This window comes from Brachycentrus maculatus, unplaced genomic scaffold (genome assembly GCF_059751285.1).
Source record: "Brachycentrus maculatus isolate JH-2025_06_01 unplaced genomic scaffold, ASM5975128v1 h1tg000363l, whole genome shotgun sequence".
NCBI classification, from domain to species: domain Eukaryota; kingdom Metazoa; phylum Arthropoda; class Insecta; order Trichoptera; family Brachycentridae; genus Brachycentrus; species Brachycentrus maculatus.
Window position 1 is genome coordinate 342767 of NW_028281112.1, and position 19676 is coordinate 362442.

The 19676-nt window shown below is 42.2% G+C and overlaps 1 protein-coding gene across 1 annotated transcript in view; it reads right to left on the minus strand.

The window, feature by feature from the left end:
* Positions 1–1937: 1937 nt before the first annotated feature.
* The window catches only part of sli (slit guidance ligand), a 62622-nt gene continuing 44883 nt past the window's right edge, over positions 1938–19676 (minus strand). Inside the window, exons 21-30 of the mRNA XM_088269779.1 lie at positions 19348–19487; positions 16209–16378; positions 14669–14882; positions 12648–12882; positions 10471–10694; positions 7621–7769; positions 4950–5079; positions 3436–3525; positions 2513–2691; positions 1938–2076 (exon numbers count right to left, since the gene is read on the minus strand). Of these exons, the coding sequence (XP_088125905.1) occupies positions 1975–2076; positions 2513–2691; positions 3436–3525; positions 4950–5079; positions 7621–7769; positions 10471–10694; positions 12648–12882; positions 14669–14882; positions 16209–16378; positions 19348–19487 (1633 nt within the window). The 3' untranslated portion in view covers positions 1938–1974. The remainder of the gene's footprint in view (positions 2077–2512; positions 2692–3435; positions 3526–4949; positions 5080–7620; positions 7770–10470; positions 10695–12647; positions 12883–14668; positions 14883–16208; positions 16379–19347; positions 19488–19676) is intronic.

Sequence of the window (19676 nt, forward strand, 5' to 3'; positions counted from 1 at the left end):
CTTGTCCCGGGATTCCGGATGTTCACTTTCAAACTCTGGTGTCGCCTTTTCTGTGGCATCGTTGTGTCTGTCTACCTTCGTTCCGGGTTGGATCTGTGGTTTGCGCGTCGTGATATCCTCCTCATCATAGTAGTCATCGTCATAAGGCACCTCTCCCAGGTTGTCAGGCTGGGATTTAGGTTCGTTGTTTCGGTGAGCTGTCCAGACATTGGTGCCGACTGGCTTCAATACAGTCCGGGCATCCGAGGTCCCTGGTACAGGCCGGAGCACAGTAGTCCCGAGCGTAGCTTCTCCATCCAACACTTTGGTTGGGACCATCTTCGGATTGGGATAGCTTCTATCATCGGACTGATCAGCACTTGCGGGGCGGTCTCCGCCTTTAGGCTTGGCCTTTACGAGGATGCCAATCTTCCCGTCGGAGGTCATGACTGCTGAGACCTTGTGCTTCTCCGACTCTTGAAGAAACTTGCCGGCGTTGCGGATGGGCTCGATCCAGTTGGCTTCCGGAACCTTAGCGTCTTTCTTTGCCTCTTTTTCGTTTACTTGGTACAGTATCTTGACCCGCCCGCTTGGAGTATCAAAAGTCTTAAAAGCTTTATCCGGGCTGTCTCTTTCCGAGTCTCCTCCGACCCTGTTCCTCCTTTTGACGTCTTCGTCAGGATTTTTCACATCGAGAGCGTCGTAATAATCGTCCGCCGCATCTTGCCGGCTTGACAGAGCCTCGGCTACGATGCCTTGGTCGTTCAACTCCTGATCTTCGTCATGAAGTCTCTTATCGACTGACTTTAAGTCAGATATCATTTCGTAGATCTCCTTGAACTCTTCGCTAGATCTACGATCTCCGGTGATGAGTTCATTCTTGTCTTTTTCCATCGTAACAAGAGCTCGAAGGTAGTCCTTGAATTTCGCTTTCAACGAAGATGCTTTGTGTACTTCAAACACGAGACTCTCAAAGCCACTCCTGGTGAAATTTAACCGGGCTTTATCATTCCTAAAATTAGATTCAACGTCGTTTTTAACCAAGATGAAGATTTGATCCATCACATCGAATTCCAGAGCGTAAAACAGGTCACTGGATTCATCCGGATTCTCCGTAGAACTTTCCAAATCGACAATAGATACGTCTGTAGTACTTATTTCGTTAGTTGTAGATTCTGCTTCAGCTAAAATATCTTCAGCTTTTTGTAAGTCGTTTTTTAAACGTTCGTAACTATTGGGTGTGGATTCCGCAACTTTGTCAATCATAGCGTCATCGCTTAAAAGATCTCTGACAAATTCAGCGTTTTGTTCGTCGTTTACTAAAAAATCGTCAAGCGGCGGCGATTCTGTCAAAGTTTTAGCGGTATCGTTTGCTCGGATCGGGAAGTCTTTGATCTCAAATTCGAATTTGAAATGCGATATGTCGTCATTTTCAATTGCCTTCATGTCTTTATTGATTTGGTCGTTGTCCGCGACGATTTCCGGGACAATTATGAGCGATTCCGCCTCGTCGGGCGCGGCGTAATCTTCGTCGAAGCGTGAGGTGTTGCCGAAGCCGAAATCGCTGATGCTGACGCTGCCGTCAGCTCCCAGATCCTCTTGGTCGATCTCGACTTGTCTTTGGCGGGTTTCGCTAGCTTTATGATGAGGTGAGGTGGCCGCGTCGTCGATATGACGCAAAGGCAGGCCATCTCCGCGACCGGTGTGAGCCGTTGCACGGAGTGCATCGTCTATATGACTTAAAAAACTAGAACTAATACTATGGCTAAGTTGTTGGGGATCAAAATGGCCCTCGGAGATGATTGTCTCCATTTTAGTTGTTCTGGTCCGAGTCGCCTCGGCCCGAGCCGGCTGGCTTCTAGTCGGCTGGCTCCGAGCCGGCTGGCCTCGAGCCGGCTGGCCCCGAGGCGGCTCGCCTCGGGCGGGCGGGCCTGATCCCTTAAGGCTAGGGCTTATCCTACTCGTAGAACGGTCAGCGTCGGTCGCGCCGGGCAGTCAGTTGATGGCGGGGCGCGCGCAGCGCCGGCCGCACGCGCACTTGCGCACCACCTCCACCTCCTTGGTGCGCCTCGATCCGTCCGCGCAGAACAGCCGCACCTGCAAGTGACAACGCGGAACTTATAGAGATACACCGACACAGATAATAAATATTAATAATAATAATAACCCGGGACCTCCAGAACGGTACCGTAATGGAGGTCCCGGGATCGAATCCTAGGAGAGGAACAAATAAATATAAGTGATTTTTTCACTCTAATATTTTTTCAATATTACCCTGGACTGGTACCTGAAGCGGAGGGCTGATCACCTTTCCTTCTTGTGTTAACGATTAAGATAATACTGCGTTTATATGATGCAGTGCCCTATGCACCATTGGGGTGCGAATAAGGGTTTGAAGATGTATGTAATATGTTTTAAAAATATAAATAAATAAAGTGTCTTAAGCTAGATTCAAGCACTATGTTTCGAAATTAATGGCAAATAAGATGGTTTGTGATTGGAATTGATTTGGGAGCGTGCGTTTCTTCCTTACCTTCCTGCGCTTGGTGTTCCTGGGCGAGCAACAGCCGCGCGGGCAGGCGCCCCGGCAGCGCGCCGTGCGCAGCGGGCGGCGCGAGCGGCACGCGCCCTCCACCGTGTGCTCGCGCTGCGCCTCCTTGCGGCAGGAGCCCCCTGCGCCCCCCGGACTCTCAGCCCCCCCTGACAGGCCCACTGCGAGAAACAGGGACGAATTAGGGTGCTTTTAGAGGTATACAAATTCAAATACCCCGCAATAAATTGATGGTGGCATGTTGCGCCATTTTGTTGAAACTGCAGCTCTGTCACATCAGTGCCGTTCAACTGAGGTACGAAGGAATCATGGTTCTGTAGCGCTATCCATTGACCGTAACATTCTGGTTGGAATCTTCTTTAAAATATGGGCCAATGATTCCACCTGCCCATAAAGCACACCAAACAGTGACTTTTAATTGATGTAAAGACGTCTCGACTGTCGTCAAGTTAAGGCGATTCAGTTTACTTGGCCATGTATTCCGCATGCCTCCCGAGAGCCGCCATCAAGCTTGCCTCTTTTACAAGGCATCAGGTTCTTTTACAAGGCAAAATTCATCGGCAGTTCTCGTCAGAACTTCGGGGCGCAGATCTGACTTGGGAGGATGCAAGGGAGCTGGCAGCCGACAGAAAAGCCTGGAGACAGTTTGTGGACTCCATACGCTCCACCTAGGGAGCGGGATATGGTTTAATTAATTAATTAAGGGCGTCTCGACAAATGCTTTTGGGTTTTCTCCACTCCAAATTTGGCAATTCCGCTTATCGACAATAGCCATTTAACCAAAAAATACAAGTTTGTAAAACCAGCAGCAAATTTTCTAGAAGTGCTCCGGTGTAGGCAGTGAAAGGGAGCGGTAGCTAGTTAGTTCAGTTGGTCGGCTAGATCCAGTGGTAAGTGCTACTCACCGTGAGTTAGACCCGTGCCAGAGTCCACGCTGACCTGCTGGCGCATCTTAGGACCCGCCGCCTTCGAGCCCCCGAGAATGGTGGACCCGCCTGGAAAAGAAATAAACCCCATTGATTTCTCAAGCAATGCAGCAATGTCAAATGTATATATATGTAGAAGTTCCTAGAATTTGTGGCATGGATGTGAGTGTGGATGTCAATCCTGGGTAGAATTGGTAATGTTACACATGTGGTAAGTCATGGGTCGGTAACCTTTTGTTGTAAAAGGGCCAAATATTTTTCATGGGGATCAGTGCGGGCCGCACTTGCAGTAGGTATACATACAATATTTATGTACAAATATTTTAGTTTTAAAAATAAAACGCTAAGTGTATATTTTAACGACATTTATTGTATCTCATAAAATCAATGAGATTCCCTTCGCTCCCTTTCTCGCTTCCTTTCACTCGATTGTGTATAATATCGTCCGTCATGTGCGTTGCGGCGAGAATCTCGCGAGCCGCACCAAGATGTCTCGCGGGCCGCATGCGGCCGCAGGTTGCCGACACATGTGTTAAGTGATCACTTAACCAAGCCTACGATGGTCGTCAGCCCTGTACATGCCCAGACTTCCATATTCTTCTTCATCTTTGTTCAGATGTCAAAGAATGTATAAGTATTTGGACACACTCAAAATGTTGTAAATAAATGTAATTAACAGACAAAATTTGTTGTAAATAAATTATCTGGTCAAATTATAAGCTTTAATAAAAATGAAAATGGTATTTTCTGGCGTTTCTCATGTGTGTGACTATAATCCAGGATTCGGACCTCACAAACTAATATAAGAGTTTCTGCTTAGTAAAAAGCGTCATTAAATGTATAAAATAACCCCAAAGCGGAGATAATCCAGATTTGTGAACAAGTATTTGGACACTCTCAAAATGTTGTACATTAAAGTGTCCCATTTGGGTCAAATGACAATGGGCAGGACATATTGCAAGACAAGATGGACCCCGAGAATTGTACGATGGAGACCTTGGGAGAACAAAAGAGGTGTCGGAAGACCCCAAAAGAGATGGTCCGACGACATAGTCGCTGTGGGGGGTGGAAACTGGCTGCAAGCAGCAACCGACCAGAGGAAATGGAAAGAATGGGAAGAGGCCTATATCCAGCAGTGGAGGTCAGAGTGCTTATGAAGAAGAAGAAGACATCTATTTGATACTGTATGGCTGTTAGACATGGTCTTCTTTTTCTTCTCCTGCTTGGTACACCAATCTACCTACAGGCCTACAGGCCTGTAGGTAGGTTGGTAACCTTGGCCTACAGGCCTTGTGGCCTGTTTTTAAGAGGGATTAGCCAGCAGTGCAGGACAGAGGGCATGAGTCCTCATTCTACTTCATGAGAAGTAGAATTAGAAAATTTGGGACATGCGTTCCATAGTAGAAAGTTGGCAGACAGCCGCAACAGACAGGTTTACCAGTCACAACAGAGAACAGGTTTACAGTCGCAACAGAGAACGGGTTTGGGCGTACCGATTGAGGCGAGCATCTCGCAGTGAAGTCCTCGTGTTCCTGGCTTGCAGCGGCAGGAGTAGTCGCTCTTGGAGTCACTCTCCTGGACGCACTTCCCTCCGCGCTTGCAAGGGTTTGGGATGCACGCCTCCTGGAACATCAAAACAAAGCAATATTAATATCAACATAATAAATAATATTATCAATATTTAAAAAATAGTAAAAATAATAATTTTTGTTTTCTGGTAGTCAAGTATTTATTGTATTTTAAATTAACACTATTATTCCAATATCTGTACCCGACGGATTCTCCGGTTCTTTGGACACGTTGCGCGTGGCAACGAAGATAGCCTGGAACGACTAGTTGTGATCGGTAGCCTGGAGGGAAAGAGAGGGAGAGAAAGATCCCCCACACGATGGACCGATGGAGTTAAGGCAGCAGCAGGCACCTCGGTGGTTGGTGCGCTACGTGCAGCGCAGTCAAGGGATAACTGGAGAAGAGTCATTGCTTCTGCAAGGGTCACAACCCTCAGCAATGAAGAATAAGACGGAGAAGAAGAGAATTCTAGATCTACCTATAATACCTATACCCGTATACCTTTTACTATGACTAAATTATATTGTATACCCACACACAGGCCATGCTTTTGTGGGATATTTTTTTGTATTTATATTTATGTTTGTCCTGTCCGCCTCAATAGTGTAATGGTCAGCACGCTCGGCTACCATTCTGGAGGTCCCGGGTTCGATTCCCAGGGGGGGTCAAATAAATATAAGTGATTTTTTTTCACTCTAATATTTATTCAATATCACCCTGGACTGGTACCTGAAGTGGAGGGCTGATCACCTTTCCTAGATGTGTTGACGATCAAGATAACACTGCGTTTATATGCAGTGCCCTATGCACCACTGGGGTGCGGATAAGGGTTTGAAGAATATTTATATTTTATTCATGTTTTTTGTATTTGAATTTATGTCATGTAATGCAAAAGAGTTTAAAATAAAGAAAAAAAAAATCACATTGTTGTCGGGCGGTTTTGTTCATCGACCCCGCCCCTAATTAAACGTCTGCTGACCGACCCTGACCATGAGAAAATGTGATTTAAAAACAGGAAAAATGTGAATATTCTTAAATGTTGCTTTTACTGACCATAGTTGAAGTTAAAATGTAACAGTTTTGAAATTTTAGCTCCGGTAAGTATATGAAAACAAGAAAAAAATACACCGCAAGTAGCCGCAATAGCTGGCGTAGCGACACGACCGCTGCACACATCCGGCGCGCTACTAAACACGCTACAAAATGCGCGTATACGCAAAGCGCGGCACACACCCATACACGGAGGAACGTTTGTGTATTGGTGATTTTATCTCAAATTATTTATTTTCATCAATTATTTATTTCCGTCGCTGCAAATGAAAAACTTCATATTATAATACTTTCATAAAGATAAAGACATAGAAAGGAGAGGGAATGCTGGGAACAGAGTGAATGGTGCACTAAAATCAGTTTTAGCAAATAAAAATCTATCAGCGGAAGCTTTAGCTTCCGCTGATAGATTTTTTGTGTACTGCCAGTTTACTGGCAGTACACAATGGAGTTCTGGTTCCGACCCTTATGTATGGAAGTGAAGCATGGAGTTGGCAAAAGAAGGATGAAAGCAGACTGAATGCAGTCGAAATGCGATCCCTCAGACGAATGTGTGACAAAACGATGTTTGATAGATGTCCGAAGGATGAAATAAGGAAAGAATGTAAGGCTGAGATAAGCATTATCGATAAAATTGAGAAAGGTGTGTTGAGATGGTTTGGACATGTGGAGCGTACGAGTGAAGAAAGAACGGTTAAACAAATTTATGGGGCGAATGTAGTTGGAAAAAGAAGCAGAGGACGACCGAGGAAAACTTGGCACAATCAGGTATGTCAAATACTTGAAAGCGGCCGGGTCAGGAGTCGTAATAATCGTCGGGTATGTATGAGGAGATGCATGAATGTAGAAGAAGCAAAGAATGTTTGCAAGGACAGAGTGGTGTGGCGTTCGATTCTCTCTGCCTACCCCTGCGGGGAAGCGGCGTGATGGTTAGTTAGTTAGTTATAATACTTTTATGTAATACCTAGTTATATTACGGAGGAATACAAAAATTGTGAGCCCGTATCTATTACATTTTATATTGATATTTTCCTTTTTAATGTCAAGTTGTAGTTAATACATATCACCAGGAGAGGTTTGATTTTATTTATTTATTTATTTAAATTCATGTAAAAAAAAGAAATATGTACATTGGCGGGCTTATTGCTAAAAAGCAATATCTTCCGACCAACCAAAAACAGACTAGTGATATTAATACATATCACCGGGAGGGGAAGGTTAATACGCTATTAATATACAAAATTTTGTCCGCCTCCGTAGTGTAATGGTCAGCACGCTCGGCTACCGTTCTGGAAGTCCCGGGTTCGATTCCCAAGGGGGGTAAAATAAATATATGTGATTTTTTTCACTGTCATATTTATTCAATATTACCCTGGACTGGTACCTGAAGCGGAGGGCTGATCACCTTTCCTTCATGTGTAAACGATCAAGATAACACTGCGTTTATATGACGCAGTGCCCTATGCACCATTGGGGTGCGGATAAGGGTTTTATTATTATTATTAATATAAAAAAATATGGAAATGGCTCTGTTAGTTGGCTCACCTGGGTGTCCCGGATGTCTCCCAACATGTGGGCAGTTGGTTCCAGCTCCGCCTCCTCAGAAAGGGCGCATCCCGGAGTGATCCGGACCTGCCGGGCAGCGTTGGTGAAGTCCACAGGCTTATGGTTGATCCACACTTCTTTGAAGCACCCTGGAATCCCAAACACCATTGTTAGACACCATCACAGAAACACATCATTTAGATAAGTAGTTCTGAACCTTTTTGAAGTTATATATGATCATACAACCAATACGTCTCCTACAGTCTATTTGCGTCAGAGTCCTTCAATACTTTCTCGGGTGTCCCGCAAGGTTCTAACCTGGGTCCATTATTGTTTTCTATTTTCATTAATAATATTAAGAATGTAATTTTAAACTCACGGTTTTTGTTATTTGCGGATGACCTAAAGCTTTTCTAAAAGGTGACAACTTTTGACGATTTTCGTCTTCTCCAAGCAGATATATCAAATATATGTGAATGGGGAAGACGAAACAAACTAATGTTTAATGTTTTTTAAGTGTTCGGTCACTAGGGCCCAAAAAACTTTATTTTATCGCTACAAAATGAACGACCAAAATCTGATGCGAGCGTCGAATGTTAGGGATCTGGGCGTTAGATTTGTGAGCACCCTGACATTTCACCATCACATAGAGGCAGTCAGTGGTAATGCATTGAAAATGCTAGGATTTGTTCTGCGTACTGCCAGGGTTTTCCAAAATACCCGCGTGCTGAGAACTCTTTATAACTCCTCGGTGCGAAGTAGACTCGAGAGTGGCTCCATGATCTGGGGGCCACACGAACTTAAGTACTCTCTTATGGTAGAGAAAGTCCAAAAGAAGTTTTTGAGGTATCTCTACATGAGAGAGTACGGCTATTATCCTCGGCTCTACCCGACCCAGTTTCTCCAGGGTATGCTTGGCTACAACAGTTTAGAGACTAGAAGGAATGTGTATTTAATTACGCATTTTTATCGATTGTTGCGCGGTATGATGGATAATCCTGAAATTATCCGGAGCATTGGTCTGTATGTTCCCGATAGTTACCTAAGATAACGTCGGCATAGATTGTTTCATATTCCTATACACAGGACCAACCTGCCGGTGGTTATGCCTGTAGGAAGAGCTACCGCTATGTTGAACAATATCACATTGGATATTGATCTGTTCCATGTGTCCGAAGGAGTTTTCCGAAGCGGGATTCTTCTACACCTTTAAGTCTTCTTGCTTACTTTTACTTTTAATATGAATATTGTTTGTTATATTTTTTTATTGAATAAATTGAATTGAATTGAATTGAATCATAAGTTAAATTTTTGAAAAGTTTCGTAGTTGACTGCATTGTATGTGAGTATGTACCTGCAGCAAAACATGTTTTATTACTTTTCGGTAAGTGCATTTTGATGTTTTAGTTCGTCACATTCAGTTATGATACATGCACACATCATACGTCATATATCAAAAATCGACAATTTTCAGTTGTGCATGTTCTCAGAATGCCCAGAAAATGTACTTTATCCCAGAAAAAGCGGCATATTTTTAACTTAATATTTACCCGCTACAGGACAGAAAGTGTTGTTTTTGCATTTTGAAGAAAAGGTATTGTTTAATAATTTTGTTAAATGTACTAAATATTTTTCAAACGGAGAAAAAACCTTCAGGTTTTACCTAAAAAGATCTGTTGCACAGTGAAAAGTTCAATAAGTGGCTTGATATTTATTTTTAATACATTTCATTATACTCCTGTTCCATTATACGGAGTCCTGGTTCCAACTCTAATGTATGGAAGTGAAACATGGAGTTGGCAAAAGAAGGATGAAAGTAGACTGAATGTAGTTGAAATGCGATCTCTCAGAAGAATGTGCGACAAAACGATGTATGATAGATGTGCGAATAGTGAAATAAGGAAGGAATGCAAAGCTGAGACAAGCACTATCGATAAGATTAAAAAAGGCGTGTTGAGATGGTTTGGACATGTAGAACGAATGAGTGAGGAAAGAACGGTAAAACAAATTTATGAGGCGAATGTAAGTGGAAAAAAGAGCAGAGGAAGACCGAGAAAAACATGGCACGATCAGGTATGCCAAATACTTGAAAGTGGTCAGGTTAGGAGTCGTAACAATCGGCGGGTATGTATGAGGAGATGCATGAAAGTGGAAAAGGCGAAGAATGTTTGCAAAGACAGAGTGGTGTGGCGTTCTATTCTCTCTGCCTACCCCTGCGGAGAAGCGGCGTGATGGTTAGTTAGTTAGTTAGTCATTATACTCTTAAACTTCAAAAACGATATACTGAAAAATCAAGTTTTTTGATATGTGACGTTGTTGAAAGGAGTGAGTGATATTTGAAAAGCTTTCCATGTGCAAATAAAACACATTTTCTGTTTCGAATTTATCATTTTCTGTGTTATCCAACGTTTTCGCTTATCCAACCTTGCCGCGGCCGGTTTTAGTAGGATTAATTAAAACTATACTGTATGATCAATCCTGGATTATATTCACATACCTGAGAAACGCTAGAAAATATCCTTTCCATTTTTTATTTTATCTATGCTTTAGGGTGTTTTATCCAATTTTATCCGCCTTCGTAGTGTAATGGTCAGCACACTCGGCTACCGTTCTGGAGGTCCCGGGTTCGACTCCCAAGGGGGGTAAAATAAATATAAGTGATTTTTTCAATATTACCCTGGACTTGTACCTGAAGCGGAGGGCTGATCACCTTTCCTTCATGTGTAAACGATCAAGATAACGCTGCGTTTATATGACGCAGTGCCCTATGCACCATTGGGTGCGGATAAGGGTTTTATTTTTAATTTTATATGCTTTAGGGCAATATAGCAGACACTGTCCTACACCTACCCTTGAAGCTAGTCAGGTTCCTGAGATGCCACTTGGTGTAGGCCTCCCTGCCCGGCCCCTCGGGCAGCCCGCCCAGGTACAGGGAGCTGGACAGCCGCAGGAACTCCTTGGGACCCTCGTTGACTATGGAGCGGGCCAGACCTCCGTCCACCCGCAGGGTGAAGTTCTTCTTGATGGCCAGCAGCTCGGCCTTGTGGTACGCGCCGTCGGAGACCATCTCGAAACTGCGACAAAAATATATGTTGACCACTTAATGCTCGGGGTTTTTACAACATTTTGAGAAAAAAATAGTTTCTGCTCAATAAAAAGCTTCGTTTCATCTCACCAATAGATGTCTCTAGTGAAGTTCTAGTGATTCAATAATGATGTTTCAAAAATGGTTCGTATATATGGAACTTAAAAGAATTTGAGTAGTGTGGTTGTCAATAATGGGTGGAATTGGTGAATGTTACACGTGTGTAAAGTGATCACTTAAACCAGCCTATGATTGTCGTCAGCCCCGTAAATGCCTAGACTTCCATATTCTTCTTCATCTTTGATGAGATGTCAAAAAATAACTTGGGGTTTTTTTTTTAAATCATGTTAACCAATTAAATATAAAAAATCCATACGATTATTGTAGAACGTATTGTAGAACGAATGAGTGAGGAAAGAACGGTAAAACAAATTTATCAGGCGAATGTAATTGGAAAAAGGAGCAGAGGAAGACCAAGGAAAACTTGGCACGATCAGGTATGCCAAATACTTGAAAGTGGTCAGGTTAGGAGTCGTAACAATCGGCGGGTATATATGAGGATATGCATGAACATGGAAGAGGCGAAGAATGTTTGCAAAGACAGAGTGGTGTGGCGTTCGATTCTCTCTGCCTACCCCTGCGGACAAGCGGCGTGATGGTTAGTTAGTTAGTTAGACTCGGCGTGTCATAACCTCACTTTGTAATGTACTGTCAGTTTGTTGATCATGTACATAGAATCATTTGCTACAAACGTCAGACGAAAACACTGTTAAATGCATTTAAATGTATTAACATACCCTCATGTTTTGAATCACAATAAATTAACGAAAATAAATATTTTCACTGTATAACTAATGAAGGTCTGCGCACGTCTCTATCTTTCATTTAGGGTCATTTGAATGATATACAGTGAAACCTCTATCTTTCGCTTTTAATTTATTGTCCGCCTCCGTAGTGTAATGGTCAGCACGCTCGGCTACCATTCTGGAAGTCCCGGGTTCGATTCCCAGGGGGGGTCAAATAAATATAAGTGATTTTTTCACTTTAATATTTATTCAATATTACCCTGGACTGGTACCTGAAGCGGAGGGCTGATCACCTTTCCTTCATGTGTAAACGATCAAGATAACATTGCGTTTATATGAAGCAGTGCCCTATGCACCATTGGGGTACGGATAAGGGTTTTTATTATTATTTATTTATTATTAAAATAAACTATGAATGCGGGAAAACAATGAATGCGGGATTAAGAGGTCAATACGCAAGTAGATACGACCGAGTAAAGATACCGTCCTCCCAATCTGCATAACCATTCGTAGGCTAAAATTCTAAGAAGAATGCAAATGAATTTATTTAAAAAAAAACAAACCAGAATAGAATTTTTAAAAATACGCAAGTTTATTGATCTAAATTTGTTTTTTTAACTGTTTTATTTTCGTAAGTCAATAGTATATTTTCGGCTTTGCAAATAGTATTTTTTTCAGCACTGGTTATTGAATGTGCGCTGTAGAAAGTTTTCTTTCAAAGAGTGTGCACGCTTCTGGAAATGCAGGTACAGGCAGCGGCTACTTTTCATCAATATCGACCTCTCCAGCTATCGGTTACACGAGCTTTCCATAGTTTCTATCCCATACGTTGCCGTTGAATGTAAGAAAATTGAAAAAAATGTAAAAAAACAGACAAAATGTATCAAATATGCAGCTTAATTCGAACGATAAATGCGGTAAATGGTGATAGAGAAACGATCGATGCGGTTTAGTTTAGTATGAAATGAATTCGGGATAGAAGAAATAAACTATATATCGGGGAAAACTATTATTCGAGGAACGATAGATAGAGGTTTCACTGTATTTTCACTGTTTAATTAATGAAGGTCTGTGCACGTCTCTACCTTACATTTAGGGTTATTTGAATGAAATAATTCGAAGTTTTGTTAGTTTACCTGTACATGGTGGAGACGGGATGGTTGCCGACGTCGTAGCTGACCCGGATCCTCCCGTGGAAGAGCTCCACGGCGAGGTGCTCCTGCTGCCCGAAGTACAGCAGCACGCCGTCCGGCTGGGAGCTGCTGAAGACCAGCGTCACGTTGCCCTCCGGCCGCGTGCGCAGCGGCTCCAGCTCCACGTACGAGTTGTTGTAGGCCAGCGTGAGGGACGTCAGGTACTCGCACAGCTTGCCTGGAGGCCATATCAACACATTGGTCAAATCGTTAATTGTGGGCGTCTGTGTACCGGCCAACGTAGAGTCGGAATCGGATCAAGCTGACTAATTGAACTAAACACTAATCCAAAGGTGGCCAACCCGCGGCTTGCGGGTGTTTACTTGCGGCCCGCGAAGCACACTTTTTTTTATTTTTAAAACCCTTATCCGCACCCCAATGGTGCATAGGGTACTGCATCATATAAACTCAGTGTTATCTTGATCATTAACACATGAAGGAAAGGTGATCAGCCCTCCGCTTCAGGTACCAGTCCAGGGTAATATTGAATAAATATAAGAGTGAAAAAAACACTTATATTTATTTGACCCCCCCTGGGAATCGAACCCGGGACCTCGAGAACGGTAGCCGAGCGTGCTGACCATTACACTACGGAGGCGGACAAGTTTAGTCCTTTAGTCTACACAAAACCACCAAAAGAACATTCCATCGCGCGTAGTTTGTATCATATCCCATATATGGGAGTATTTCACTATCCTTGCAATTTCAAGACCCATAATGGCGTCAAGTAGTACGTTGGAATGAAGAAGAGAAGAGTAACAGAAGAACTAATAAGTTTTTAAGACAGATGGACTACAAACTTTTTAAAATACAAATGCCTGATATCCAATGATTCTGTTTCTATGTTGAAAAAGTATAACATTGTGGCAACCCACAACAATCTGTGGCAACTCGACAATCGAATGAACGAGCATAACCGAACACCGAACTCGCAGCGAGCGGGAACCAACCCGTCACATTTCGTCACCGCCCGTCCTCCGATCGACACGCCTTTTAACTGTTCTCACGTTAGAATCACGCGATTATTCTTAAATATTTCTTGATTGTAATTTGATAGAACTGAATAAATTTGTGTTAAAAGTAATCCGCTTTCATCTTGCTTCCCTTCTGTTAAATTAAATTGGTGTTCAACTAGAAACCATAACATTAAACGGCATTACGAGGCTAAACATGCCAAATAAGTTTGAAAAGTACCTAATAAATGTGTTTATAATATATAAACTCCCAATTGGAGACAATCCAGGTTTGTGAACAAGTATTTGAATACACTCAAAACGTTGTTTATTTATTTTAAACTTCATGTGCAGGAAAGAAATAAGCACATTGGCGGGCTTACTTCTAAAAAGCAACATCTTCCAATGAACCAACAGACTAGTGATATTGGTCAAAACGTTTGATACCACATATAATAATAATAATAATAATAAATTTGGAAAACATATATAGCGCCATTTTCGTAAAAAAATACCTCAAGGGCGCTTCACTGTGAATGAATTGGGGAAAGTATTATGGTGGAAATGATTTAGCAAACAAATGTGTTTTTAGTCTTTTTCTAAAGATCATCTCACTCTCACTATTTCTAACCATTGGTGGAAGAGCATTCCACGCCGTCGGTCCTGCAACAGCAAAGGCACGCTCGCCAAATTTAGTGCGTTGGTTGCGAGCTGGTAAGATAACTTTGCCCATTGTAGATGTTGTAGCCGATCGAAGCGTGATATAGCTGCTTGCAATCAGAGGGTAGATAGTACTTAGGTAGAGGTATAGGTAGAGGGAGGAGGTTTGATGGGCAGTTAGGATCCTGATGATAGATAGTAATGTCTCAGACGTTTCTTGAAAGTTATTAGAGAAGGTGCGTTTGTGTACGCAGAGAGGTAATTCATTCCATAGTCTGGCCGCTTGGACAGAGAAGGAATTACCGAAGAATGATGTGTTTTGGCGAGGAATGGAAAGTGTTCTTTCATTACCTGAGTAGCCGGGCGCGCACTTGCACAGGTACTCGCTGGGCGGCGCGCTGGCGTCGAGCTGGGGCGTGTGGCACACGCCGTGCACGCACTCGTGGTGGGCGCACGGCGACGCGGCCGGGTACAGCGCCGGCCCGAGCTCGCAGTAGCGGCCCGCGTGGTCCGCGGGGCACACGCACGCGTACTCGTTCACGCCGTCCACGCACGTGCCGCCGTTCTGCGTGACGACAAAAGAACGCAGTGAGAAAAGGAATCAATAAGGCAAAAAAATTTACATAGCAGGGTCGAACTGGGGGATTGAAATGCCCCATATATGAATTTTAACCTTTTTTAACATTTTCATAAATGAACGGCATTTTACCCAAAGGAGTATCGGACGGTATTGAACATCAAAGTCCGTCTGTCAGTTGGTATGATATAACTTATATACCAATGACATCTGTGGATATTTGTATGTAATTTTGTCATAAAACTGAAACCTTACGAGTTTGTATTTATTTTATGTATTAATTGTTAAATTCAACAGATTTTTTCATATTATTTTTTGACATCTCATCAAAGATGAAGAAGAATATGGAAGTCTGGGCATTTACGGGGCTGACGACCGTCATAGGCTGGTTTAAGTGATCACTTTACACACGCGTAACATTCACCAATTCTACCCATTATTGACAACCACACTACTCAAATTCTTGGATGTTCTATATATATGAACCAATTTAGAAACCTTGTTCTTGAACAACTAGAACTTCACTAGAGACATCTATTGGTGAGATGTAAAGAAGATTTTTTCAGTCTACTGATTTGTATTTTATTGTTAAAAAACACATAAAAATTGACCTTGTGACAATTGTTTCCCCTAGTTATGGCATTTTCAAACAAATGTGAAGATTAAATGGACTGCCGGTCCTTATATGGCTATACAATTCGAGGTACTTAGGTAATAGTTTTAACATTTGCAGTAATAATTTAACATGGAACTGGCAAAGGAAGGATGAAAGCAGAGTGAACGCTGTTGAAATGCGCTCCCTCAGACGAATGTGTGGAAAATCATTGTATGACAGAATTAAAAACGACGATATAAGAAAGGAATGTAAGGCTGAACGAGGAATAATTGAAAAGATTAGGAAGAGTTCTTTGCGGTGGTATGGACATGTGGAGCGAATGGATAGCGAGAGAATGACTAAGAAAATATATGTGGCGAATGTGAGAGGGAAAACAGAACGTGGACGACCGAAAAAGACTTGGCACGATCAGATCAATCAGAACCTAAAATCTGGCGGTGTCAAAAGTCTGCGGAGGGCATGTATGACTAGATGTATGGATGTGAAGGAGGCGAGGAGTGTATGTCAGGACAGAAGAGTGTGGCGTTCCATCCTCTCTGCCTACCCCTGCGGAGAAACGGCGTGATGGTAGTAGTAGTAATAATTTACAGGAGACAACAATAGTAAATGGGGGATGTAGGTAAATACACTTATATTTATTTTCAGTTGAGAGGTCAGTAAAAAATGTGGTTATATACATCTTTCATGGCATACTGTACCTGGCACATGTGTGTGGCGCAGTCGTCTATGTTGAGAGAGCAGTTCTGGCCCGTGTAGCCGGGCAGGCAGTCGCACGTGTAGTGCGTGGAGTGGTCCACGCACGTCCCCCGGCTGCCGCAAGGGCTCTCCCCACTCGGGCAGAAGACTATCTTCGCGGAACACTTCTCGCCTGGAACAGTACATGAACCGTTGGATGAATGTGACCAGAATGGGTGTCATTGCTGTATAAATATCTCTTGAAATATAAGGACATCTTTAACTCTATCCACACGGCTCGCATAACCGTATGTGTTTTTACAAAACATTCCCCACACGTGGCTGACATAACCGTTTGTGTTTTCACTTAGGTCCAAGTTTCGAACCTCAGTTCAACTTGGAGGGATTTTTTCATGGTGTGGAACTTTGGATTGGAAATACGTCAATCCTCGGCCTTATGACATCTGTTGAAATATCTGACTAATAATTTGTAACATCACAAGGATAAATAAAAGAACAGATCCCTGATTTTTCTTGCGGTCGGTAATTAGTCCGCGCCATATCATGCCCTATATCTGTCTCACTCTCGACGCTACGCATCGCCAGTGGGTAAGAGTGACACACGATGCGTGCTTTGATTTATTTATGTTACGATCTTGTTTGTTTATATTACGATATATTTCCAGAACAATGTGACACAAGTGTATTATAGAGTACCAAAAAGGCACAATGAATCCCATTGAACGTTTTTGTTTAGGAAAATAAATTGTTTCTTAACTAAATACATGATAAAAGTAATCATTTTAAAAACGGCTAAATACTGCCGCGTATGGGCGTCTCTCAGGAACAAAGTTGACGCGGTTAAAAGGTTAAGCATGAATGTCTTCTCTCAACACAAATGATATCGTTGAATAAAATGACATCTTTAACCCTTTCCACTCTGACCATTTTTTCTCATAATTGATCAGCTACTCTAATAAAAAAAATGCGACGTTTTTCTACCATTAAAATAAATATTTAGGTTCCCTAATTTTTGGACACCCTGTCTGGCAATTCGTAGGACCATGTTAATTATGATTAACTGTTATTTTTGACATCTCATCAAAGATGAAGAAGAATATGGAAGTCTGGGCATTTACGGGGCTGACGACCGTCATAGGCTGGTTTAAGTGATCACTTTACACACGTGTAATATTCACCAATTCTACCCATTATTGACAACCACACTACTCAAATTCTTGGAAGTTCTGTATATATGAACCAATTTAGAAACCCTGTTCTTGAATCACTAGAACTTCACTAGAGACATCTATTGGTGAGATGTAAAGAAGCTTTTTACTAAAGCAGAAACTCTTATATTAGTATGTGAGATCCGAATCCTGGATTATAATCACACACATGAGAAACGCCAGAAAATACCATTTTCATTTTTATTATTTAAGCTTATAATTTAGCATGTTAATTAAGATTAACTGTATTTATCTGAAATATTTGTTGGTAGAATATACTCGGGTGATAGAGAAATCAGTGATTAAAGTTATACCTGCTGTGGGCCAGACATTGTGTCCCGCGGAGCTGCCTACTAGAATCATACGGGCCGGAATGTCTGGCCTACAGAGTGGTAAGAGTTAAAGGACTTCTTAAAATATAACAATGTCATCTTTAACCTTTTAACCGCGTTCACTTTGTTCCTGAGAGACGCCCGTGCGCGGCGGTATTTCGCCGTTTTTTAAATGATTACTTTTATCATGTATTTAGCTAAGAAACGATTTATTTTCCTAAACAAAAACATTCAATGGGATTCATTGTGCCTTTTTGGTACTCTATAATACACGTGTGTCACATTATTCTCTAAATATATCGTAATATAAACAAATAAGATCGTAACATAAATAAATCAAAGCACGCATCGTGTGTCACTCTTACCCACTGGCGATGCGTAGCGTCGAGAGTGAGACAGATATAGGGCATGATTACGGCGCGGACTAATTACCGACCGCAAGAAAAATCAGGGATCTGTTCTTTTATTTATCCTTGTGATGTTACAAATTATTAGTCAGATATTTCAACAGATGTCATAAGGCCAAGGATTGACGTATTATTTTATCCAAAGTTCCACACCATGAAAAAATCCCTCCAAGTTGAACTGAGGTTCGAAACTTGGAGCAAAGTAAAAACACAAACGGTTATGTCAGCCGCGTGTGGGGAATGTTTTGTTAAAACACATACGGTTATGCGAGCCGCGTGGATAGAGTTTTAAACATCAATGAAATATTAACCCTTACTGGTCCAATGTGGAATCTCATTCGACATGGATTTTTCTTCTTAGGTCCCATGTCGGATGTTATTCCACATTTTTTTCATCATTAGTATTATTTATTTAAATTCCAAGCTTACATTTTTGTCACTCGTATCTATTACAACAGTATGTGGAGCAGAGAACAAAGGATTAATTTTCCAATTGGAATGAAACTATCTACCTAGTTTTACATTTTTTATTTTGGGGCACCGGAAAGGGTAAAAAGGACATTTTCAAGTATTATGACATCCCTTAAGGACATCTTGAAACGTAATGACATCTACAAACATAAATAATAATAATAATAAACCCTTATCCGCACCCCAATGGTGCATAGGGCACTGTGTCTTATAAACGCAGTGTTATCACGATCGTTTTACACATGAAGGAAAGGTGATCAGCCCTCCGCTTCAGGTACCAGTCCATGGTAATATTGAATAAATATTACAGTGAAAAAATTACTTATATTTATTTTTACCCCCCTTGGGAATCGAACCCGGGACCTCCGGAACGGTAGCCGAGCGTGCTAACCATTATACTACGGAGACGGACTAAAATAAATGACATAAATATCTTTCTTTTAATATAATGTCCATCTCCGTAGTGTAATGGTCAGCACGCTCGGCTACCGTTCTGGAGGTCCCGGGTTCGATTCCCAGGGGGGGGTAAAATAAATATTATTGATTTTTTCACTGTACTATTTATTCGATATTACCCTGGACTGGTACCTGAAGCGGAGGGCTGATCACCTTCCCTTCATGTGTAACGATCAAGATTACACTGCGTATGTATTACGCAGTGCCTTATGCACCATTGGGGTGCAGATAAGGGTTTTATTATTAAATATAATGAGTGGTAATTACCGGTGTAGCCCGGCTGACATTGGCAGGTGTAGGAGTTGAGTTGGTCCACGCAGGTGGCGTTGTTCTCGCACGTGTTGTTGACGCAGTCGTCAATGTTGGTTTCGCAACGCATCCCCGTGAATCCGGGCACGCACTGGCAGCTGGAGAGGGAGAAGGCAAATCAACAACGCGTCATTACTGCCAACATATCGTAGTCGTACAGGAGAAAGTGACCAACTACCAAAACGTAAAATGTTCAGGAGGGCCATTTAAGTCACTTTTGCTTGGCAAGAAAATAAACACCTATGCAGTTAGTCATTTTTACCTAGTCAATATATTATACTTCCAAG